Genomic DNA, 27,022 nt, shown 5'->3' with positions numbered 1-27,022 from the left:
TTGCAGCTCGTTTATTCATAAGATGAAAAATACTTCACAACTAAATTTGCCGATTTCTTCATTCTCAAACAATGTTTATGTAAAAGACAAACTGCTACATTGCATAAACATTTTTGTATTGCAAAATTGGGCATTACCAGTTCAAAGTTCTTTTAGATTTTCAAATCAACTGTTGTATAGATACTTTATTCTTGGATAAGAATCAGGTATCAAGATGAGTCCTGAGTAGGTGTACATGCAGCTTAGAAGAGAACTTCCGCCTGATCAATATATAACAACAGATAAGAACTTTATTTTCAAGGTAAGCATTGTAGCTATTAAAACTTTTACAAACTAGATTATGTTTCTAACTATTAAACAGTTCTCTTGCAAATATGAAATTAAAGTTTCAGTGAAAACTGTAATTTTGTATGATTGTTTACATATTGTTAAAAAGATGTACAACTAAAATAGTATGATGGTGGAACCGACAACAGAAAATGATGAAAATAGTCAGATTAACAATAACAAAGAAGTTTATGGCGAGAACAATGTCTGTAATCAGACAAGGGATAATGAAGATAGTAACCAATATGAGGAAGACATCGCCTTCCTTGGAAAGTAAATGATTGGATTGCTGTTATATATGAAAAACAATGAAGTATTGGATATACTGTGGAAGTAATATAATTTAAAGCGTATATTAGTATTCAATTTTTTGTTTTGTTTTACAAAACAGTGCTCTGAAATAAAAGTAATATGAACAAAATGTAAAAATATTTTGAGAAAAATATTATATTAGACTTTATAAGTTTTACTGTATGTAAACAAAACTAAACAAATCATAAATTATAGATTATATTGTTGCGCTAATACTTTTAGATAACTATAACTGGGATCAGAGCTAATTGCATGAATGGATAAGAGAAGAACACTTTTTGTAGTTATCTGGTAGTTTATCTTTGATATAAACTACCAAACTGAAAAAATAATCTGCTTAGTAGATGCTCCTTTTCTAATCAATAGTTGTAGCCATTATTCATTATCTGAAGACTATAATACACTTATTTCACTATTTTTAGAGAAACTTACTGCAGCAGAGTAAAATATATGTGTGATGTGATATTTTGTTTCGTGTGTGTAAATGATTAATTTTTAAATAAAAACACATTAAAATGTTTGATTTATGTTTCATTTAACTTGCAATTTTTTTTGCTGTACAATTTTTGGTTAGTTTTTAATTCATGTTATATCATGTGTGAGACAAATTCACACGAGTTTTTTTTATTATTATCTTAGGACCATGTTGCATTGACATTTGGACATGTTTACATTTTTACAAACCTTAACGCCTCTTCCGTAATGGGTCATTTTGTTAGTATACTATAACATTATTTTTAATTTTAAGCCTTAATAAATGAATAGGCCTTAGGTATCACATAACTTTCTTTGCATTTTTAGACTTAATACCTACGATACTTATTAATCCTGCAAGAAAAATCGTGTGCACATCTTAGCCATTAGAAACAACTCCCATTAAAAAATGACGAAACTAAATATTTTTGTACCTTTGAACTATGATAATTAGCCAATCGCACAGTGTCACACAACTTTTCTATATTTTTTGGAGAAAGCGTTTGAGTTACGCCTGATATTAACTACAAAAGTAATGTGCAGCTACTTTTCTTGTCAAAAATATGGATTCAAAGGTGGCAAAAACTAAATTTAAGGAATTTTTCAAAAAATTTCAAAATTTTAAACCTGGATTCCGAATAAACGAAACATTTTTGGAATTTTTTTTTTTATCCACCAGGTCTTATCTATATTCTGATTATTAAATAAAAAATTCAAGCAATTTGGTGATGGTCGATTTCACAGATTCAGGAATTTGACTGATTCTTACAAAAAGCGACTCTTAAGGATTTAACTATATAAAATAAAGTTAAACTATCCAGGCTTCTTCAAAAAAATATTTTTTTCAGCCAAAATGTTCTCTTAGCTGCAGTTTAACATTGAATCCTTGTGGAAAATGTAAATGCTATCCATCATGCGCTGCAAAAAATCGACGACAGCATATATGTAATTGCACAACAGGTAATATACTATTTTTGAATATGTAATATATATTAATAATTAAAAATAAATAAATTTTGAGGCGCTGTGTTTCAATGTCTTCAAAGCTGCTAAAATATAAGCAACGAATTCTGTGACGTAATTCGCAAATTTCTCAAATAAATAATTTTGTTTTGTAATAATTTTAAATAAAAACTTTTTAACTTTAAATTTAAAAAATTAATAATTACTCTGACAGTAACCGGCGTTATCAGAATTAGGATCTACACATACCATAAATTTGCGATAACTAAATTCTTTTTCGATGATATGTGTTAGATGTACATTTTTCTAATCATCAACAAATCCACCTGGATTACTCAACCTCCGTCTCTGCTATTGACTATATATTGACGAATTTATGTTCAAAAATCTTAAAAGCAGGAATCATCAAAACAAATATTTCGTATCATTTCACTATCTTTTTCTCTTAATTTCTTATTATCTCAAGATACAAAATCAATTACTTTAAAAAAAAACAAAATAAATGAAAATTTATTTTTGTCTCATGCAACTTCTTCTGCTTGTACTTTAAAAAATTTCTTAAAAAATATTTTTTCAAAAAAAAATATTTTTTGTTTTTACAGCATTTAAGACTTTTGTAAAGTCTTTTTTTAAACATTTTTAAGGTTTTGTTCTCTTGGTTTGCTAGAAATTATTTTAAATAAAATTTAAAAAACGTCTTTAATTTGGATATGAATATTGATCAAAAGAGCTCGCACTTTTACAAAATGTTTAAGCCAAAAAAAAAAAGTTTTTGTCACTCAGAGTTATCTCAACTTAATAATTAAAAGTAAACAAAAAGTTATATGTAGTTAGTTGTAGCTCTTTTTTATCTAATTCCTCAAGGAATAATCTATTGTCTAAATGTCTTTGCAATAGTTAAAACAAACCCAGCACCAACCAAAGGATACGACGACACCATATATTAGTGAATCCAATTTTTATCGAAAAATGATTTCCAGAATTTTTGGAATCACACGAAATGAAATTCGGAATTCCGATATAATTCCGCAATTGCAAAAAAAGTATTTCAAACTAATTAAAATTAAATTTTATTCTCAGTAAAATAAAACAAATTCAATTAAAAAAAGTAAAGTAAACAAAACAAATTCAATGAGAAAAATAAAAGAAAATATAAAAACATTTTTTTTCAATTCTGATTTTTAAAAAAGCTTCTTTGCATTGACCTGATTTTTGGTCGTTTTTTTATGTGTAACATACATGACATCCAATATCTTGATCTGATTTTTGTTGAAAATCTTCCAGCGGCGGAAATGGCTTTCTCTGTTTCAACATTTTTGGAGGAATATACAGCAGATTATTTTTAATATTTTCCAAAAGTAGTCCACGCAACCCACTTTCGTCTCAAAATTTAGTTTCATTTCGTATTGCTGATTGAATTGATGGTTTTTTGAAGTTCTTGTTCTCGAGTGTAAAAGTAGCTGTTGGATTTTTCGCTGTAGCTATATTGCCCAGGGGGGTTCAGTTTTACTTTTGTTAGGTTTATGTTTAGATTCTATATCAGGATCAGACTCAGAAATCGTTGAATTAACTTCCGGAGAGGTTTCAACATCAAGACGTTGGGCTACGGTTAGAATAAAGTTTTTTTTTTCCGTTTTGGAATAAATAGAAATACTGCTATGAATTTTTTTCCTTTATCTCCTTTATGCCGATACTGTATAACATGAGATAAAATAGTTTTTCTTTGGTTAATTAGGGTTTTTAGCTCTTTTTTCAATGCAAGGCCAATTTTGTTTTCCTCACCTAAATCTTGCTTCACGTATTTTTGAAGCATTTCTTTTTTTAAAGACAAACGACGAAATATTTTAACAACTTTTTGAACTTTAGTATTCTATGCTCGTAGATGAAAATTTTCGGTGGTTTTAATGTCATCAGTTTCATTTCCGATTTCTACCCGCATTCTATTTTAACTATCTTTGTTATCAGTTAGATTTTCTTCATCGGATTCAAGATTTAGGTCACTTTTACTATTATATTCCTCTTCCTTTACTTCAATTTGCTCTTTATAGAATATATTCACTATAGCTATTTAAATTGCATGGGCAAAACAAAAAATTTGTTTAAAAGGTAACCACTTTTTACCCACTTTTTGCATCGCTTAGATACCATCAGTCACAATGCACAAAATATCATTGTGAATACTTAATTGGCAAGTCTCAAGTTTCTTTTCTAAAAAGTTTATACAAACCTCAGCCGCAAATTGACTATTAATACGAGATAAATTCCAAACATGATCTCCTGATCCATATACGTTAACATTTATAAAACGCCGTTTTTCGCTTTTTAGCGCAACAACAAAAAATTCGAATTCAAAAAAAAGCTTGCGATAAAAAATCTGAATTATCCAGAATTCGGTTTTTATCTCTTCCAGAGTTTCAAAATTAATAAAAACAAATTAATTTCGGAATTCAGAAATTCAAAAATCCGCATTTGGAATCCCTAGCATATATTTAATTGCACAACAGGTAATATACTATTTTTGAATATGTAATATACGTGTTTAATTGAAAATAAATACGAGTGAATATAAATGTTAATGTATTTTTTCATTAGATTTTTGTGACAACAAACAAAGTTCAGTCATCCATTCTTTACCAGAAGTATCCTTTTTATCTTCGTAGGTTAAAATTTCTTCTAACAAATACAATTATCTTTCAATCATATTTCACTCATGTTTGAAATATTCGGAATTTTATGTATGAACTGAAAGAAATAAACGGTTGTTCGAAAGTCTTCAAAACACTCTTAGATTTAATAAAACCATTGAAAAGTATATTGTAAAAATTTTTCTTGAACTTTGATCTGGAATCCAAAACAGAAACTTGGTTTGTTCAACGAGCAGCCGAAGTGCAGTGGTTAGAGTGCTTGTTTTATATCATATGTCGGAAGTTAAGTTGTTGCGAAAATTTGCGCTCATCAAATTTGGTCTAATTGTAACTGGATTCCAAAAATACTAAAGTGGATTTTAATGCTTTTATAGAAATTTTGACATTTGATGAACTTGACTGCATAATTTTTTTTGTGTTGATTATTTCCTTCAATACATCATGCCAAATAACAATATCACACATGAATTCTAAAGTATCCACTTTAGCAGCAATAGATTCAGTACTGAAACATTCCGAAAAATGTCACAATTTCCGCTTTTTTCCGAAACTAAATTAATTAAAAGCGAATCGGGTAATGGAGGAAAGGAGGTTTTTCAAAATATAAAACTGGTTAGATAACTGGTTAACAGTTTAATGAATAACTCAAGCCTCTTACTTAGGAAACGCGCAAAAAGATAAGAATTTTCTCATAGATTTTGTTCGTAAAAATAAACATGTTTTTAAAGCTTTAAAATCACAAATAGTGCCTTACCGATCTGAAATTAAAAAAAAAAGTTAAAGAACCTGCTGCACAAAGTTGTATGACAGTTATATGTCTAAAAAATTTCTGAATTATTAAAGATGATGATACTTATATGAAGTACGATCATCAGCAAGTTCCTGGTGGTGTCTATAATAATCCCAAATTTGGAAGAAATGCAAATAAGAAATTTAAATACACAAACATGATCAGATTGCTAAAAAAAAGCGTTGATTAGGCAAGGTATTTGCAGGTATAACAAAAAATCAATCTTATGAGTCCACACTTTCTGGTCAAATATATGTTAGAGTGTGTTTACTCTAACATATATTTACCTCTTATTAAATCAAATGATAGTAGAAATGTGTTTTAACCTGATTTTCATCAAGTCATTATAAAAAACTGGCTATTGGATGATACAAAACAAAATTACGTTAAAGTTGTGCCTAAAATATCAAACCCCCAAACTGCCCAGAATTGAAAATTATTACAAAGTACTGGGAAATTACGAAAAGAAAAAAAGAAAAAAAAAAGATAATAATAATAATGAAAATTATGCAGAAACGTTAAAAATTTGAAAAGATCATTTAAAAAAGAATTAAATAGTTTTGATTTTTGTTCTGTGCGCAAGCTAATGTTTACCACCAAAACAAAAGTTCGAAATTTATCAGATGTCCACAGGAATAATTTAATTTCTTCGAAATATTTTATTTTAAGATAACTAATTAATAATTTTAGTACATTAATATTAGAATTGTTATATTAATGTATCAAAATTAATACTTAGTTCTAAATAAAAGTTAACGAGAACCTTTCTATAGTTGTTTTTCTACTTTCACACTTATTTTGCTTTTAAGAAAAAAATTTAAAAGCTCTTTTTTGATACATTTATTTTTTGCAATAAACATATACACGACTAGATTAAACTCTTGCAAAACAATTGACAGCGCACTGAACTACTGAGCCATAAAAGTTTTCTACGTAAGAAAAAACAAAGAATTTTGTAAACCTCTAATAAGCTCTACGTATGCGAAAAAGGTGCGTATGATAACTTTTTTTTGCTCTTAAAGCAATCTTTTTTTAATAAATTATTTTCCTACCATTAACTAATAAATATTGAAAATATAAGAAATAGGGGAAAGGCGCCTATGATGAAACCGGTCTTATTTTCATAAATATTAGTTATGGCGAAAAAGTGACGAGACCAACATGTCTATACTGACTTAACATTAGTTTTAGTACAAATATGTCCCTTATGCACAAGTATTGCTTTTATAATCAAGAAAAATTAATTTTGGGATGTGCTGTTATATTTTTAATCCCTTTTAATATTTAAGATTGTAGTTTTATTATTAACTGCGCAGAAATAAAGTCTTCATGCATTTTATTTCCAAGTTTTGTGCATTTAGTGGAATACTTAATTTTATCTTTTGAACAAGGCAGACATAGCTTGTTGAAATAAAAATGATGGCTTCTTCCTATGATGGCATACTGACAAATTAGGTTTGTTGCAATATTAACGAGTGGAGATAATCTTTTTTTTTTCATGAAAAAAAATATTTGTTAGTGAAGTAAAAAGGAATTTTTACTTCACTAAAAAATTTATGGTTCAAAAAACACATAAAACGCAATATCTTTTATGCGCACGGGCAAAAATCTACACTGCTGCTATGTAGCACGAAAGGCTTAACTAGAATGATTACGCGTGTTTTCTGACATTTCTGAGGAAGACTCTAAGGCAAATAATATTGTCAAGTTGCCCTTGATGCTAACAAGCCCCATACTATTCTATGCCATCATAGGAGCAGTAGTTGCCTATGATGACAAACTTATGCTTTTTTTTTAAATAAAAACAACTAATCAAAAAATATGTTCTACATATAACAAAAAATTTATCCATATCAAAACTTTTGTTCTTGGTCTTCAAGATACTGAATAATGAAGCTTCAAAGTTAAGTATGTCATCATAAGCACCTATGCCCTAAGTATAGAAATGATCGGTGTGGAAAAGGTGTGGAAAAGTAAAGAAATGGTTGTTCGGTTAAGACCCGTATTTTACGGGTCCGGACAGCTAGTGATCAAATATTGTTAGAGCCACGTAATTCTTTCCAAATATCTATTTACTGTTGATCATAAAGTTGCCGCCCCTTTAAATTTTTCGCGTGTATGAATTGCACATTTCGCACACGCCACCAGCCGGCACTGGAGACATATTTGATAACAATGATATTTTCTCATGTGCAATTTGACGCGATTCACCGACTTCAGTAGAAGAAATCTACTTTTTTCCTTTAGTAAATTTAGGTAATTTTAAAATTCCTCCATGTGTCGCAAATTCCTAAATAAGTAGGATTCCTCTATCAGAGAGTGCATAATCGCCATGGGTTTTTTTTCTAAAAATGCAGGTTTACAGTAATTTCTTTATCTGACACTCTACCACCCCATCCAGGGGATAAAAAACTTACACCACTTGCTGGTTTAACAGTGTTGTTGTTTTTATAGTTTTTTAACCTTCATACTCGAAAGAACTAACCATACTCGAGCCCAAGTTTGGGCTTCATACTCGAGCCCAAGTTTGGGCTCGAGTATGAAGGTTAAAAGTTCTTTCAATGGATATACCCATGCAATCAATTATTTTAACAAAAATTTTGCAAAATTTTGTTAACAGGGATGCGAAGTCGGTGTCAGGAGTCCAGGAATCCTTGTTTTTATCTGGAGTCCGTATTTTTATCCAAGTTTCATCCGTTTTAAAATTGTTGGTACTCCGGGATTGTTTTGATTTTATATCAGCATATTAACGAACCCTAATTAACTTCTATAAGTTTATTAATTTAAATTGTTTAGCCAACAGTTACGCTTTTTTGAACCAGTAAAAGCACAAACGTATTGAATCACACTGCGTACCGTAAGCCCTCTGGTATATAAGTTATTCAAAAATGTGCAGCGTGTTTATGGCATATATAGTCTATAGCATATTTTGCATTTAAAAAATATTAAAGGCAAATCGCAGTATTTGCCATAAAGAAAGCCTTTGGTGTATTAGATGCGAAGTTATGGTTAGACACAAATATTTGCACACTCAAACCTGCGTTGATGCCAATAAAAAAGGAAGTATTTTTCTTACGAGCTTTTCTAATGAATTGTTTAAACTAACAGATATAGCTGATTAAAAAAATGTAAGAAAGTTCATAGTATTTAACAAGTCTGGAAAAAATGTTGTTAAAGCATACGATTATTGATAAACAATTTAGTAAAAAATAAAAGAAAACAGAGGAACTTAACTAATCCTGCTACGTTTCAAAGTTATATGACTTTAAAGTTTTTTATAAATCGATAATGTATGTTTACCACCCTAATAATACAGACCAGATGATAACTACTTGTAAAACGAATAATTCTACTCCATCACTGATACTGTCTACACATTACACTTTCGTATCTCGACTATTGTTTATTGTTATTGTTTATTTTACAACATTATACTTATCATTTTTTAGTAATTTTCTACTCTGAGGCTCTTTGTTTTCCACTGGACATCTGTCCTTTTGTACTTTTATTTCACTCTGCTCAACTCTGTTTAACTTATTATTCATCCCTAAGGCGTTCACTGCTCGGTGCAGCTTCACTAAAATGCTTTGCATTTACAACAAAAATTTATTTTCCGCGTGGACTGCGGAGCAACGACTATCTTCCTGACTACCACATGCACACTAGGTAAATTTATTTACCTAACAATACCTACAAAGAAGAAGACCTACTACATTAACAAACACATGCTTATGCACATACACCTCACATCCTGAATTAACACTTTACTTTTCTCTTTTTAATTTATTTTGATTTTCTTCTATAATTATTCTCTATAACATATTTTTATTAATAAATATTCACTGTATACGACACAAAGTCAGCCACGCTATACTTACAGTCTGTTCAACTGACTAGAGGTGACCTGCTAACTGTTTTAAAAAAACGAATAATTCTACTCGACTTCAGATACTCCTTGTTTCATTACAGTCACGTGACATATTCACAGTTAATCTTATAATTAAAACAAAATTCTATACAATCCAAGATTATGAGTCGTAAAATATATATACAGATTATTAGTTTGTTAAATATATACACAAGTTAGTGTGACTATAGTGGTATATTTTTATTTCAATTTTCCAGATTATCAAGTTGCAATAGTTAGTTATTTTTTTAAAATACATGTTGTAAAATTCATGTTGTATAAAATACGTTACACCATTTTTAATGACTTTCAACCAATTTCATACGAACAGCCTATACCATCAAGACACTTTATTACAGTAGAGACACACAAGTACACAGCATTGACTGTCCACATTACATACACATCTTTAAAACTCAAAACAGTTCACAAATCTCACTGACACTCGTGATACTGCAACAAAACACTGCACTTATCGACACTCATGTCAACAAAAGTGACTTACAATTGTATGCAAGTTGTACTGAGCCCCACGAAGTTTCCTCTGGTCCCAGTGTCAATTCAGAGGTCAGTGGCAATCGTCCTGACAGGATACTCTGAGAATAGTCTTTTTGGGATAACACAATGGGATACCTTGACGAGATACCCTGGTGTATACCCAGAGTGGAACTTCTTTTGGGATGCCTGTCTCGGGCGAGAGTTGGAGGTCCTCTTGTGTTCATACTGTACCATAGGGCACAAATCCATACTGTACTCGAGACGTCCATGACATACTTAAATCGATAATGTATGTTTACCACCCTAATAATACAGACCACATGATAACTACTTGTAAAACGAATAATTCTACTCCATCACTGATACTGTCTACACATTACACTTACGTATCTCGACTATTGTTTATTGTTATTGTTTATTTTACAACATTATACTTATCATTTTTTAGTAATTTTCTACTCTGAGGCTCTTTGTTTTCCACTGGACATCTGTCCTTTTGTACTTTTATCTCACTCTGCTTAACTCTGAAAAACTCTTTCGATGGAAATGCTGAAAAAGTTTAACGTGAATTTGGTAAAATATTTTTTGAAACTTCAAGTTCTTTTTAATACCTTAGCTAAAGGTTGTGATTTTCTTTTAAGTTTTGAACTACCGAATCTTGTTTTTGATTATCTGAGTGGTGCCCCTCTTATCAATGCTGTTATAACGTTTTAGCTCTATCCCACCACATTACTAAAAAAATGGTTTTATTATGAATTAGAAGGAATGTTTTTGGTACCTCTATTTCATGAACAAAGTTCGTCATTTTTGCTTGGTGCCTAATGTGCATGGTGCTTAATGTGCATTATGCAACACTGTATATGCAAGATTCGGTTTCCGGTTAATTCCGGTTTCTAGATTAGTTATATACTATGACTATGATAAAAGTTGTATTATTAAATCAAAACAAGTCATTTTCTTAGCTATTAAGTCTTTTTAAGCACAGTGAGGAAGTATCATTTTACAAGTGTAGCTAGTGACGTGTGTTAAATATGCAAGAGCAAGTCGTTAGAATAAAATTCGTTACATTTTTTGTGTTGATATAATTTATCTTTTATATTAAATAAAAACGACTTTGAACAACTTTATTATTTAATATTCGGCAATTCCATATTAGTCAGAGAGAATTACGAATTGACCCGGACAAAATAGTATAAAGCAAAAATTTTGCATAGAGGAAGTAGACAGTCTCTGGGTGAGCGTAAAAAAAGCCCTGTTGATTGCGCTACGGAAACATCCCTTTTTGGGCAATTAGGGGCAATGAGTGGGTCAATTTTGACAGCACTAAAATATCATAAATTATACATGTATATTGTTGGATAGAAAATTTTATGCTGATCAATATTTATATAAAAGCTATGACTTGAAAACAATTATTTTCACCGTTATTTACGTTTGAAAAGTGTTGCCACACAAAAATTCATTAGATTTTTTTTTTTCAAAAGATAAATTTTTACTGCGAAAAACTTAATCGTTTCTTTAATTTTTATAACAATTGTTATAAATGAAACATTTTCGTTGGAATAGAATAATTTAGTTTTACTACTTTTAAGTGAAACGTTAATTGTTACATGTAATAGCCTGCAAGGAGGGGGGGAATTTAAGGTTGCAAAAAAATATCCCCGACTATATTTTGGCAATTCGTCATCAAAGCGGCATCAGTTCTTTATTATTACTTACTTGGCATTGTTCTCAATTACCCATATAAAACAAAACCAATAAAAATATTATCTTGGTTATTCTGTTCATAAATTAGACATACTTTACTTGTTTAACTTATTTAACGAAGTGATAACCAACGAGAAGGTCAGCCATAGGACTTTGCACTCCATCTGTAAACATGTGGCCTAAGGTTAGCCCTTCCTTTCTGAATTCATTTCTTTTTCTTGATAGACAGTTTATGTAAAGTATTATTATTTTTACCTTAGGTTAGCTCTCCATTTCTGGATTTTTTCCTTTTCTTGATAGGCAGTTATGCCAAATATTTTTTAATAGTTTTTTTTTTTAATTTCTTTTGTTGGTTTTTCTAATTTTCACTAAACTAACTTCATTAAAGATAAGTTTAACTATATAAAATGAAATACACGAAAATAGTCAATAAGCAAAAAAAAAATTAATAAATTAATAATCGGTAAAAACCAACTTTAAGCGTCGTTCCCCTAAAACAGAACATTTATTTAATGCTCTTTCTAAATCAGGAATAGTTTTTTTGATGAATAGACATCAAAGCTAAAGAATTGAACCTTGACTTTGTCATGTGGCTTTGCATGTAAGTTTTCAGTCTGTGTATAACAAAATTGCTCCTCTCGCATTCACATGTTGTAACAGGAATTTTTTCCATTATTAAAAAACCTTCCCTAATGTTTGGGAAACACCTCATATCAATAAACTTTAAAGTCTCTGTAATAGTGGATGGGATCATAGATTGATTGTTCCAAAATGTTTTTCACAAATCTAATTCAGCATGAATCGATGCGGAATGAGGCATATTGGATATATAAAAATGCAAATATTACATAAAATCTAACTTCCATAAACATTTTTCTTTATTATTTTTACAACAGTTGCAAGAATACCAGATAAACATTTGTAGATAATCATCTCACCTTCATCAAATCTATCTTTTAATTCTTTTATTAAATGATCAAGAAGAAGAGATGTGATGGAATATTTGAAATAATCTGAAATAATAAAAAATCAGAGGGATTATTACCTTCATAAATTTGTCTGCCACAGAGCCTTGGTTTAACTTCTGAAACATCAAATGTTTTAGCTAGATCAAAAGCAATTAAGTACCATTCGTCATGATAGACATCAATATTTTTTTTAAATCTAAAATTTTAGTTTTTAAACAATTTATTTCATTAAACTGTTGCGATGTATCAAAAATTTAGTTTAGAGAACAACAGTGATGACATAGAAATAGCCCATTGTTTGTTTTGTTAAAACTAAACTTACCATAAAATAAAAAAATTCTTCATGTTGCCCCAGCACCATTATATCCTTGATCTCTACATTTTTGGATATCAAGACCAAGATCATAAATTGCAGAAATTAAGTTTTGCACAAGTCTAAGGCAAGTTGTACCAGATTTACATTCAATAAACCGTAGAAAGTCTTCACAAATAACTTTATCACAGTCAATGTATCTTATAACTAGAGATAGGTGTTCAATATCAGAACAATCAGAGGCCCATCACACAAGATAGAAAAATAACCTGGATTTTTAATATTCTTAATTAGAACTTCTTTGATTGTTTTTCCACCGCATTCAATAAGTTCATTTTGCGCAGTTTTAGATATATAGGTTGCATTTTTAGGAGCAGAACAAATATGGTGCTCAAAAACTTTACCATCTGCTTTAATACGAAAATTTAAAACCTCTACAAAGTTACCTACACCAATGTTGTCTTTACATGTTTCTTCGATCTCTGGACAATACTTACTGTCATCACAATGACCTCGAAAAATAATATCGTTGCGGCCTTTTAGTTTCATTATCTATGCAAAACTTTATGTGAGATTGAACTAATGATTTAAAAAAAAAAAAAAATAGATTTTTATGAGGTTGGCAAGATAAAATAAGAACCTTAGTGGTAACAGAAGAACGTGATAGAACTCTTGGCAAAACTGAATACGATCCTCTACTTAAATCACTTTTGACAAATTTCTTTGAGCATAGAACTTCTCTTTTCGCAATAGGGACAAAATGATTTGGTGACCTCATAACCTTATCCTTGCAAATTGAGCGACAATCTGTGTTACACCATAAAATACTCAGATTTTCTTTATTTGTTTCATGATTACTACGGAGGTATATACTTACATTAAATAACTTTTTATACTTTTTAAGTCTAAAGTCAGGATAAATACCCCGAATTTGTTTGTTTAACACTGTAGATAATGCAGTTAAAAAAAAGAAAAGAAGCAAATATATTGTTTCTGCAATTGTTATAGACTTCTTTTTTTATAAGTTAAGAAATATTTATATCATTTAATTCTGTAAAAGAATCAGAAGAGTCAAATGAAACACATGCCATGAAAACACTAGAGAGTGAAGAAAAATTTTAGATTCCAATTGGTTTAAGATTATTGTGTATCTTGAATAAAAGGTTGCTTTCTCAAACAACTCAAGAGAAGTTAAAAGTCGAAGAATTTCATGTGTTTTATCTGATGAATTTATCAATAAAGCAGCAGAGTTGTAAAAACAGTTACCGTTTTCCATTGACCTGTAAAGTCATAACATATATAAACTAAATATAACTAAAAAAACCATATTTAACTAAAAATTATTTGTCAAGAATTATTGCTTTATAAACAAAATAAAACATAAAAAAACGTGTTTAAACTCCTACTTTAAAACAATATAGTCTTCAATTTCTCTTATCATAGCAATAAAAGATTCCATTTCAGATTTTCTTAAAGAAAGAAGATCTTTGTTTACTACAGGAAACTCTGAATTAAATTCTTTGAGATTATTACGAAGCTTTGCTTTGCAGGTCGTCATATTAGGCAGATGCTTGGCTTTAATGGCATTGGATAACAACAAATTAGGGGTGTGCCTAGGTTATGTTTGCAATTTCGTTGGACGTACCCAAAAAAATTAAATAAAAGTTTTTCAACTTGATTATATTGTTCAAAAAAGTTTTACTATATGTTACTATTAAAACTAAACTACGGCTAAAACTAAACAAATTATGCACGGTTAATTATCTGAGACGGTTGGAAAAAAACTAAAAACTGGAAAGCATAGTAATATTTCGGTTTCATAATTTTGCGATTATTAAATTTTTTCTTTCGTTAGTATAAAAACAATCAAAATGATTACTTTAGTTAAAACAAATCTTGGACTTCTTTTCTAACATACACCCTGAGTAAAATTTGCAATGCAAAATGGTAGATAAAATTTGCAATGCAAAATGGTAGATAAAATTTGCAATGCAAAATGGTAGATAAAATTTGCAATGCAAAATGGTAGATAAAATTTGCAATGCAAAATGGTAGATAAAATTTGCAATGCAAAATGGTAGATAAAATTTGCAATGCAAAATGGTAGATAAAGTCTAAATAGTTTAGCTTTTCACACAGAGTCTATCGATAGTAAACAAGTTTTTAACAAGTTTGTTTAACTTATGAATTGTGTTTTAAATAAAATTCAAATATAATAAAAGCATAATTTCAAAAAATATCTTAAATTGTCTTTTGTTAAACAGCTGTTTTCATAGCCAGACATCTTTATGAAAACATTATTTAGCATTGTACAGTTACAACGATAAGTTTTATGACTCTAAGTATTTATAAAGTATATTTATAATTAAAAGTTATTTATGAAGTTATTTCAAAAAATTTACACAGCAATATCTTGTATTAAAAAAATTATACCCTGTATATACTATACATTACGACAACTGAGTATTTTCGTAAAATAATTTTTTTAGTTTTCAAAAATCATATTTCGAGCTTTAGTGACCATTTTGTAAAGTATAATCAATCCAGTTAGCATATTTTGACACCCTATACAGGCTCAGAATAGGCATAGTTATGGGCAATCTGATTTGCTAATTTTGAAAGAGAGGCTTTTGAGCGTAACTTAATCAACAAATCAAAATCAGCGAATCAGATTGCTCATCTTTCTGCCTATTCTGAGCCTGTATGGGGTTTCAAAATATGCATCCGGGTGAAATAAATCCTGAAACAGTAGGGATGTTTTTGGCCTTAATTACGGCAACCAAAATAAATACATTGCAGTAACAATCAATGATGAGACGGCTTTCACTTTTCAGAACTTTGTTCTGAAAAGTAAAGCCGTCTATCTAGTTAAAGGTTAGATATCTAGTTTATATAATATTTAAAGTATATAGTTAAAGCCGCTTATATATAATATCTAGTTAAAGCCGCTTTTACCTTTTTTACAAATGGTTGATTAAATTTGTAAACAAATATTTTTAACTTTTCTATGCTTAAATGAAGTAAATATATTTTAAATTTAAGTACTACTTATGTAAAATAAATTAAGGAATCATAAAATAATAATTTATGATTCCTTAATTTATTTTCGATTAAAAAGGGACTAATGTTTTGAAAAGAAAAATAAAACGTCATACTATTTTAAAATATTTTTATGAATTAAAACACTTTTTAATGAACACACGCTCATTAAAAAACTATTATAAGTATTTTATAATTATTAAAACGTGTTTTTGAATTATCTTTAATTTACTGGGAATTTTTGACTTGTATTTTTAACTTTTATTTCACTATTCGGCTTCAGATTTTGCCCTTTTTACAAATGGTGGACTATTGTTATAAACAAAAAAAACGGCTTCATTTTTTGTCCAATATAATCCCACTAGTTAGACATCTAGTTTATATAATATATCATTAATAAAGAGTAATTAAAGGGGTTCTTTCGGTTCCGTATACGTTAAAAAAAGAATCCTGATTAATAGCGGCGTTTTAAAACATGACGGAGAAGAGCTAAGTCTTTGAAACATTGTTGTTGCCGTGAATGTTTTTCTATAAAAGCAATATTTGTCTTTTTTAAAAAGTTTATATTTACATATTGGTAAACTATAAATTTAAGTTTGGTATTTTTTATATTATGAAACAGACTTTTTTACAATTTCTTAGCAAACTATGGGTGAATCCTGGGCAATACAGGATACCCCAAGATCGCCCCTGAAAGATCTCAAAAAATTGAATCGATTAAGCGAAGAACGTAGTATGAATGAACTATGCAGATTAAAATTTGATTAAATAAACAATCTCACATAAAAGACTTTTCGCGCAGTTAAAACTTCAGTTGGCACATAATAACTATGAGTTATTAATGACGTTTTGCTGAATCATTTCTGTTTATTTATTTATAGAATCAAAGATAGGTTTGGTTGTATAATTGAAAAACAAAATTGTTTGTTATTAAAAAAGGTTTGGGATAGGAAAACATACCACATACTTTTTGCGAATTTTTTAGTTGTGCAAAAATAATCTGGTATGTTTCAAAGAGCAGTTGCAACAGAACACGCATATTAGTATAACAGTACTAGTCCATCCTAGCATCATAGCTGTAGAAGAAAGCTTGTGGGTTGTCGTAAGGATCAATCATTATCTGTACAAAGAAATAAACTACGATCCTCATTTGAAGAGGTATTTGATTGGAAGTTAAAATGTTTTCTTTGTACTAAAAAAGTAGACCGCAATCATTTACCGATTGCTAAAGTTGAGACCATACCATTGATTAACAAAATTATTTAACGTTTTTGAATAGAGCAGGCGGTTGGGGAAATGCTGTACATTCTCGTTTGATATTTTGTTATAATCTTTCAACAAATTAGTTTAGGACAATGCATTGCCCAAGCTTCGCGACCAAGATCTATGATAACACCAACTCAATTTGGAATTGATGTAGATATTGATAAATCTTTTGGAACAAAATGGCTAGTGCATCACCTTTACAAATTTGAATTTTCAATATCCTCCAATAAAGTGAAGTTGTTATAGTTATCTGCTGCAGTTAGTAGAGAAAATGCTGCGCAAGAACTTCCCACATTGGGTGACTGACAATGTAGATAACAACATTCGCACATTGACCGGAGAAGGAAAATTTCACAGAATAGGTTTAATATCAACATTTCACAAATTAGAATATCAATATGTTCTTCTTCTAAATGCAATTATAAAAGTATTACGCGTTTGAAACACAAATCTATTAAAAATTTTACTGATGAGTCTTTAAAATAATGCCTTATCACGGATCAAGTTATCACGGTTTATTAAATGTAAGTTTTAAACCAATTAAAAAAATTGTAAATAAAGTATTTCGTGCGCCCAAAATGAACTTTGATCTTATTTTGTATGTGGCATGGTTTTTTAGTTCAAAAAAAAATCCTACCCCAAATTGGTCAGGTTATATGATGCATACTACTTCACAATCAACATCAGTTTATGAAAAAGCATCCATCAAATTTTAACCTATTAATGACTTAAATTTTTCATATGAAGCATGCATTTATTCTACACTGTTGTTCATTATTAAGGTGGTAGGCTACTAAAAAAATACTGTTTTTGAACTTATTTTTTCTCAAATTTTATTCTTTTTTATTTAATATAACCATCATGTATTTTTTAATTACATTAAACATTTAAAAAATACATTTTACCAGAGTTAATAAAAATTATTGACCTTAGCAACGCCTTAGCAACACAAAAAAAACCATAACTAAAGCCCTTAAATCTATGCTTAAGTTAAGCTAGGCTTCTTTTTTATATTCGTAAACTGTTGAGCTATACTTTAAAAGCACATTTGTTGTAAAGTGTGATTTAAAAGCACATTTCTTGTATAAAAAATAAAAGAATTGAGCTAAGCTTTAAAAGCTCATTGTTGAAAACAAAGTTAAGTAAAATTATACAGTGGCACTAAAACACCATTGTCTGGTAGAAATAAACTGACAGATAAGATAATAAATTCGATGCAGAACTACTATGGCATCGCTATTAGAAGGAACGTTGATAATATTTATGCTATGAAGAAGTCTATATTTGCCATTGTTTTCTAATTTACCAATATTCCAAATCAATATGAGCGACATCAGTTTTGTACTCGTGATTGTGAGAGCTGGTGCAGGTATTCGTGTAAAATAAAGCAGCATATACCATCAAATTCAACTCCAGTATGGATAATAAACCTGCTACGGATAGTAAACCTGCTAATGCCAATTTATAAAAGCTTACAAGACGATCAACTGCTATCTAAATGTCTTCACGGTAAGACACAAAATCTGAATGAGTCCTTGAATGCCATTATATGGTCCAAAGTTCAAAAGAGCACTTTTGTCAGTAGCAAAACGATTGAAATGAGAACTTACTCTACTGTTATTCATTTTAATAATGGAAGTAAAGGTATTTTGGATGTTTTAAAAGAGTTCAATTTGACTGGGTATATAACAGTGATGACATCTATTCAGTTTGACAGTTCTCGTTTGAACCAAATGAAGCGAAAGTCAATAAAAGAGTGTATAAAGCAAAGAAAAAAGTAAAGATCAGTAGCCAAAGGGTTCAGTGATAAACTAGTCAAATGAAACTGATCAGTCATATGTTTCTGGTGGACATTAAACAAGATTTTACTTGAAAAAAACTTTAAATTTGTTTTTTACAAATTTTGATTTTTGTAATACTATGGTAACTTTGAAACGTAATATCTTTGTATTGGCTAATGATTTTTGCATGAAATTTTCTGAGTATACTCAGTATACTCGATAAATTCGTTAACAGATGGAATTTTTAAAACTCATGTTCAATATCTTTAAATAAAAAAATTAGTTCACATTTTAAGTGAAACAACTTAGAATTTCAAGCATGTTTTCAATAATTTGTAAAAAATTTAAAATAAGTCCTTAAATTAAAAATCCATTTTTCAGCCGGAATAAAACGTAATAACGCATCATTCTACAAAGTTTGAACCAGAGAAAATTTATAGAACGGAAGATATTACTTCACAAAGTTATTCAATTTTAGCCATTTTTTAGGCAGCTTATCTGCCATTATGGATGTCAAAAAAGTTTGAAAAAAAATTTCATTTCAAATATTATTTTTTATAAATTTCTTATCAGAAAAATATTAGTATTTATTTTTATTTCAATTTAACACTAAAAAAGCACGTTTTAGTAGGGTACCACCTTAATGAAGCTAATAAATATAAAACAAATACTCCCTGCGTTACGTTTGATCAGCCTTCGTGACAGAAAGCGCTCGGTGTTATAAAAGATCAGAACCTCAATATAAAATGTCAACGCGGAGGATTTCACACAATTATGAGCTTTCTCGGAAGCATTTGAAAACTAATGGCAGGACCTGGCCTGGAAGAGGTTTTAGACCAAGTTTACTGTGAAGATACGGTAAAACATGTGCTTAAAGGAAAAGCTGTTGAAATAGCCTTAAGAGATCACATGTTGATTCAGAGTGCATTGATGAGTCATATTATAAATATTTTAATTGATGAGTCAAAGCTAGATAAATCCGTACTTGAATGCACTTATAGAATGGTAATGCAAAATGGTATGAACAAGGAAGAGTTGTTCAGACTTGGTAGTACAGGTGCTTTCAAAAATATTAAACGTGCCATATTAACCTATACGGGAAAGAAGTCATATGATTCACGCACTTCAAAACTTTGGATCTTGTACAAATTCTGTATTGGTATCATAGAGAAATTTATATTTGCAGAGAGAACTTGTAACTGGTATTTACATCTTCAAACAGTCTCAAAAATGCTTAACTTATTTGCCGCATCAGGACATTCAAACTATGCCAAGTGTTCTAGGTTATACTTGCAAGAAATGTTGCGTCAGTCAATCGTCAACGGGTGTTGTGTCAGTCAATGGTGAAAATCTTGTCAACTGCGACGAGGCTGAGAACATAGGTGTTCGTCTACAAACTGGTTTCGGCGATCTTAAGTTCAATGAAGCAAAGTTTAAAAAAAATAATAGGTTTTTTTCTTTGGATGTTTAGACCAATAGTGTAAAGTAGACAAACAAACTAATTTTTGTGTAGATTCAAAACTCCTTTTTAATAGGCTTGCAGCAATTGCAGAAAGAGAGGATGACGTTGAACTATACTTTGACTATGAGCTCACTCATTTCCCACAACCATTTTTAAAAATAACCTAATGCTGAAAGCAAACAAATCCTCTTTGCGCAAATTGATTCTTCCTGACAACGAAATTAAATCAAGTACAAACGTTAGCTTGTGCAAATATGTCCTTGACGGAGGCTCCTTACTCCACAGAGTTCTTTGGAACAAAGGAAACGTATTTATAAAAAAATTGTTGAGACCTACGTCAGCTATATAAGAAAAAATTATGCCATTACTTATATTATATTTGATGGTTATGATAAGGGGTCTTCAGTTAAATCAAATAAACACATCAGAAGAACAAAATGCAAAGATTTTTCCCAAAATCTTGTGATAAGAGAAAATAATCAGGTTCCGTAATCACAAGATCGTTTTCTATTGAATTCACGCAACAAAGCACAATTAATTTTACTTTTATCAGATTATCTTAAACGAGATGACCAAGAAGTATATATTTACAAAGGGGATGCCGACACGAAAATTGTCTCTAAATCGTTGGAAGTTGCAAAAGAAATTTCATCGTACATTATTGTTGCCGATGATACGGATAGCAGTGATGCTAATCTATCGTTGGAAAGATGAATTAAATGAGGCTTTTTTTTATCATGAAAGCAAGAAAAAACTCTGGAGTATAAAAGATCCTCAATCTCGAGTAATGGATTTTAGAAAACATCTGTAATTTGTTCATGCATGGTAAGGATGTGACTCGACATCTTCAATACTGGGAACAGGAAAACCTAGTTTTTTTAAATTACTAAAAAAATCAAATAGTATACAATCAGTATCTAAATTATTTCGGACTACTGGGCAACCAAAAAAGAGGTTGGAGAACCTGCTGTACAGGCTTTCAATGAGCTTTTTGGTGGAAATACAGAATCTTCGTTAAGTAAAATGCACTTGGTATCTGAAGGTTTAATTTTAATTTTTTGTCATTTAGATTAAGTAAATACTTTTATGGTATTATTTCTTAGATGTTTGAAATATAGAAAAACGGTTTGTGAAGGAATTATTAAGCCAGAAAAGCTACAGATCGTGCTGCTTATTTTCATAGTCTTAGAGTTTATCTCCAGGTTATTGAATGGAATATGCTAGATGAGTCTTCCAACTTGGATCCAAAAGAATGGGGATTGAAATTAGATTCTGGTTTTATTCTCGCAATACCAACAGAAAATGATGTGGCACCACCCAATATATTAAAAATGATTCGCTGTTGTTGTAAAACTTTGTCAAGAAATATGTGCGGAACTAATATTTGATCTTGCAGGAAAATCGGATTAAAATGCATGTCTGCATGAGGTGGCTGTCACGGGCAAGACTGCAGTAATAAAACCGTAAATTTTATTTTTAATATATTGTATGAACATAATCTTTTTAAAATATGTTAGTTGTTTTTGTGATACTATTGTTTTACATTTTTAGGATTTTGAAATTGAAGAAGATTCAATTAATAAAATTGAAAACGAGAGAAAATTATTTGAAGATATCGGGCATCAACATTTTGAAGAAATTTACATTAAAGTCTCAAAGTTATTTTAAAAGAATATATTTCTTTTTACATATTTTTCCCATTAAAAGTTACGCACAGATAAAAGTTACTACGCTTTGAAATCAACACACACAAAAAAAAAATAGTATTTAAACGCTTTTACCCTTTTCAAGCGTTAATAAATTTAAAAAAATTGTTTTCAATCATAGTTTTTATAGAAATATTGATCAGCACAAAATTTTCTACCCGACGATATACAGTTTATGATATTTTGGTGCTGTCAAAATTGACCCTTTTTTACCCCAAATAGCCCAAAAGGGATGTTCCCGTAGCGCAATTAACGGGGTTTTTTTTATGTTCATCCAAAGACTGTCTACTCTGCAAAATTTCAGCTTTATATCATTTTTTTTGGGCCCTTCTTTGTGCTAATTATCTCCTACTATATTGTACAAAAAGTTTAAAAAAAAATTTATATCCTAGAAAATAAGAAACTAAATAGTTAAAAGTTTGCAGATTATAAAAACTTTTAGCATGTAAAACTGGTTTCCAAAGAAATTCAGGAATTGATGCTTAAACTTTAACAAAATTTATTAGATTATGTTCCAACTATATTTTCTTTTAAAAAGACACAATAAAAACAAGTTAAAGCTTCTTTAGAATAATTGAACGATCAAAAAAAAAGGCAGCAAACTCATTCTAGTAATGAGACTATATTACCGATTCACGAGGTTGGATCATTTAACAAGACAGAAACTAATGAGTTTATTGAAGAGGGCTATTTAAATCGTTCTTCAGAAAACGAGATAACCAAAAGAGCTGTTGAAATAGGTAAAACAAGTACAAAAAATTTGTAAATTAAATTTATCTTAATTAGTGTCACTTATATATAATTTGTGTGTTGATTAACTTTTAAAATAGTTGTTTTTCTCAAAAAATAAATTTTCGAAGAATTTATTAGTAGTATTATTGGCATATTAGTATAAAGTATTATTAGAAATATTTGTAACAAAAGAAAAACAAATAACACGAATTTTAGGAAAAAATATATATTTCAAATACAAAAATTGAAACATAAGTTACAAAAATGGCAAAGGCAATTAAAGTTTACAAAGGAAAAGATTATTGATTATATTAATATTAAAAAAAAAGCATTAAACTTTTTTACTGGAATTAGCAAACCAGCTTTGTTTGAATGGATTTTGCAAGTTAAATCTTGTGTTAAACCTATGTTAAAACAACTTGCTGAGAAAACCATTTATTATTTGTATTAATGAAGTTAACACTTGGACATAAAAATAAAGATTTAGCTTTGAGATTTAGTATTAGTGAAGGAGTCATATCGAAAATATTTCTCTTATGGATAAACAGTTACCCAAAGTATTGACCAATTTAATTGTGCAGCCTGAATGAGCTGCGATATGAGCAAACTTGCCATGCTGTTTTACAAACTTTAAAAAATGTGTTTGTATAATGGACTACACTAAAATATTTATAGAAAAACCACATAACTTAACAGCTAGGGCTCAAACCTACCAATAAATCACGTAAAATCATTAAATATTTAATTGGGATAACACCAGCTGGTGCAGTAAGTTTTTTGTCATCTGGATGGGGTGGTCGAGCATCAGACAAACTGATCACAATTGAGTCAGGTTTTTTAGATTAAGTTTGTTACGGAGATTGTATTTTAGCTGATAGAGGATTTTTAGTGGAAGAAGAATTAGCAACAAGAGAAGCTGTTTTAATAATACCAGCATTTACAAAAAGTAAAAATCAAATGGCTGTAAAAGACATTGATTTATCTTGTCAAATTGCTCGTGTGGGAATCAATATGGAAAGAGTGATTGGGCGTTTAAAAAAATATCAACTATTGAAATCAACCATACCTGTAAGCCAGATTGATTTACTTGACAGTATAATGATTTCAGTAGCTGGATTTATAAATTTAGATAAAAGTGTAGTACAGAAATAAAAAATGTCTAAAACTAATTTTTTTTTTTTTATCAAACTATGTAGTCAAAGTATTATTCTAAATAAATTAGATAAATCCAAATTCCTTTTGTAGCACGAGTTACATTTACGTATGAGTAGTGAAATCATTCAATTCACAGCTAGGTTTATTGCATGCAACCATTGGTTTAAAGCATGGGCGTTTACAAATGCAACAGTTTTTTTGCTTATTTCTATAATAAATATCATTTTCTCTTGTAACAGTTTCTGATAAAATGTATGTAAAATAATATTTGTGCAACGCCTCCCATATCTTATTAATAAATTTTTCATCTCGACAAACTCTAACTAATAGGTTTTTCATCTCGACAAACTCTAACTAATTTCCTTCATTTTTAAGGGGTTTAAGGCTAAGGGTGTCCAAATAAAAAAGTCACAAAATTCTACTTCTAAAATCATCATTTGTCTTTGTTTTTAGATATAATACTTATGGCTTGTTTTTTTATCACCGTTTTCACTTACAGGGAAATCTTTATCCTCTTTCCAACCACTTAAACCTTCATGATATTTGTAGGAACACTTGATTTCTACTAAACCTTTATTGTGACATATACATTTAATAGTTTCATCTGGCGATGCTCCTAAATATGGATAATTAGCTTGGATATAAATACCAGTTCTTTATTTTGAAAAACAAAGGTTTTGAATTTTGTAATTTTTTATTTACAACTTCATAGAAATTGGAAGCTGTAAATCTACCAGCTCAATGCAATTTCCATGTATTCGACAGATTTTGAGTTTTACTCACTACTGCCAAAAAGTTAAAGTTGCATTGAGAATAATTGTTCTTATATTCATTAAATTTCGATAAGCAAATTCTCTAAGCAAAGATTAGTCAAGATTAATTGCATCATTGTCAAACAAAGAAGTAATTGGCTCTGGTAAAAAACTTGTATTGCTTTTGCCAGCAGTTACAGCGTTGTCGCTAAAACTATGATTCAATATTGGTGCTAGACCAACTAAACTTGTAAAAAAAGCTGCTTCTGGGTCAATTACTCTAAGTTTATGTAAACTATCATTGTTAAACTTGACAATTTTTTTTAGGATACTCGATATTTTGTATTGAAAAAGGTAGTTGATTTTTCATTGGTCGCTTAAAATTAATGTTTTGTAGCATTGATGGTTCTGGTTTTTTTCTATATCTGTTCTACACACAAAGTTTCCTAATAACTGTAACTTTATTTGCTTGAATTCTAACCCATGCTTCTCGTTTAAATAGAAGAGCTGCTACATGGCTGCATATAGATCGAAGACTAAAAAAATAATATAGGTTATTTAAAAAAATGCTAAAACTGTATATGATATGTTATAGATAGTTTTATTTTTAATAATTTTTTATTACCTTGCCATGCATGTGCAATTTCCTGTAAGTATCCATCCGTCAACTTTATTAAGCGCAACCCATATATCATAAAGTTTAGTTTTTTTAACCTGCCTTTGACTTGGAAATACCTGTTTAAAAATAAAAGTAAGTATGTATGTTTATATGTGTTTATCGATGTATCTCCCACTCTCTCTCTCTCTCTCTCTCTCTCTCTCTCTCTCTCTCTCTCTCTCTCTCTCTCTCTCTCTCTCTCTCTATATATATATATATATATATATATATATATATATATATATACATATTTATATACATATATATATATATATATATATATATATATATATATATATATATAAAAAAAAAAAAGAATAATTAAAAATATAGTTTTCGTTGAAACATTTATTTTCGCTACCTTCAATTTTACAAAACAAAACTGAACATTCTTTAAATATATTAAAAAAATAAATATCATTGAAAAAAAAAAAATATATGCTTCAAGAGACTTATAAGTCTTCATATTCTCATTTGTGTATTGGCTCGGTGAATTTATGAGATTTTTTTTTTTTTTTTTTTTTTTTAATATATCTTTTCTGTTCTTTAATCCATACAAATTTGTAAAATATAATAGAATCTTTACAGAGTAAGTAAAATTTAGAAAAAAAAAAAAAAAATTACGAAGTTACGTTATACAAAAAAATATATAAAATAAAACTGTAAAGTATTAGAAATTACTACAAAAATAACGGAAAACTTGCAGAAGACCGATGGTCTTGTTATCAAGAAACCGCTATGCGTTGCTAATATTTTTCGATGCTTTTATTTAAATAAGTTTACATTAAAAAAAAAAAAATGTTATCAGTTTTCGGCAGAATGAAAATAAAAATCCAAAATGCAAAATACAAAGAATGCAGACAAAAAGAAATTTTTAATTTTTTAATTTTATTTCAATACACATAAATATAAGTAGGTACATGATTTGCTAAATAAGTAATATATAGTCGTTCGAGTGTTGATAAATAAGCCTATTATTTGTTTTTGTGTTTTTGTTATTGCTGTTGTTTCTGAGTTATTTAGAGTTGTTTGAGTTATTTGAGTTTACATTGGTTTCGGAACAAAGTTAGTTTTATACATAGTTTTAAATGTTTTGGGGTTAATAAAATGATATGTTTATATATCGCCCCGCTGAATATCAGGCAAAAGTGATACATCTTTTTTCCGAGAGGCTTCCGCCAATGTGTATGAATCTGGTAGCGTGCTTTTGTCACTTTAAGTAAGCTTTTTTTATACTTAAACTTTTCGGTTACATCTAATGTTTCAAAATAACTTGGATCTTTTCAACTTTTCATATTTTAGAAGTATAGAAGAAACTAAAAATACCAAATGTTCGTTTTTTCTAAATTTGACTAAAACCGCTAAAATTGTTTGTTTTGCCCGCCTAAGAAATGCGCATGCGCACGTGTTTCGCAAAATCCAAAAAACGAAAAGCGGTCCATTGTCACTCAAAGAGATTAACCCTATATTGCATAATTTATCGGAGATTTAAAATTTAATTTAAAAAATCAAAAAACCTAGAAAAACTTTCATTTAGATAACAAAGAGTTATCAAAAAAAATTTTGT

At 29.3% G+C, this 27,022-nt stretch overlaps 1 protein-coding gene across 6 annotated transcripts in view; it reads left to right on the top strand.

Moving 5' to 3' along the window:
- Positions 1-27,022, top strand: part of LOC136079549 (uncharacterized) — a 112,673-nt gene that overhangs the window by 4,453 nt on the left and 81,198 nt on the right. For all 6 annotated transcript variants that reach the window (XM_065795381.1, XM_065795385.1, XM_065795382.1 and 3 more), the window contains exon 2: positions 1,962-2,073. In XM_065795381.1, the coding sequence (XP_065651453.1) occupies positions 1,962-2,073 (112 nt within the window). The remainder of the gene's footprint in view (positions 1-1,961; positions 2,074-27,022) is intronic.

Source organism: Hydra vulgaris, chromosome 04 (genome assembly GCF_038396675.1).
Source record: "Hydra vulgaris chromosome 04, alternate assembly HydraT2T_AEP".
Taxonomy (NCBI): domain Eukaryota; kingdom Metazoa; phylum Cnidaria; class Hydrozoa; order Anthoathecata; family Hydridae; genus Hydra; species Hydra vulgaris.
Note: the sequence above shows the minus strand (reverse complement) of the source record. Positions and strands in the feature narration are given on the sequence as shown.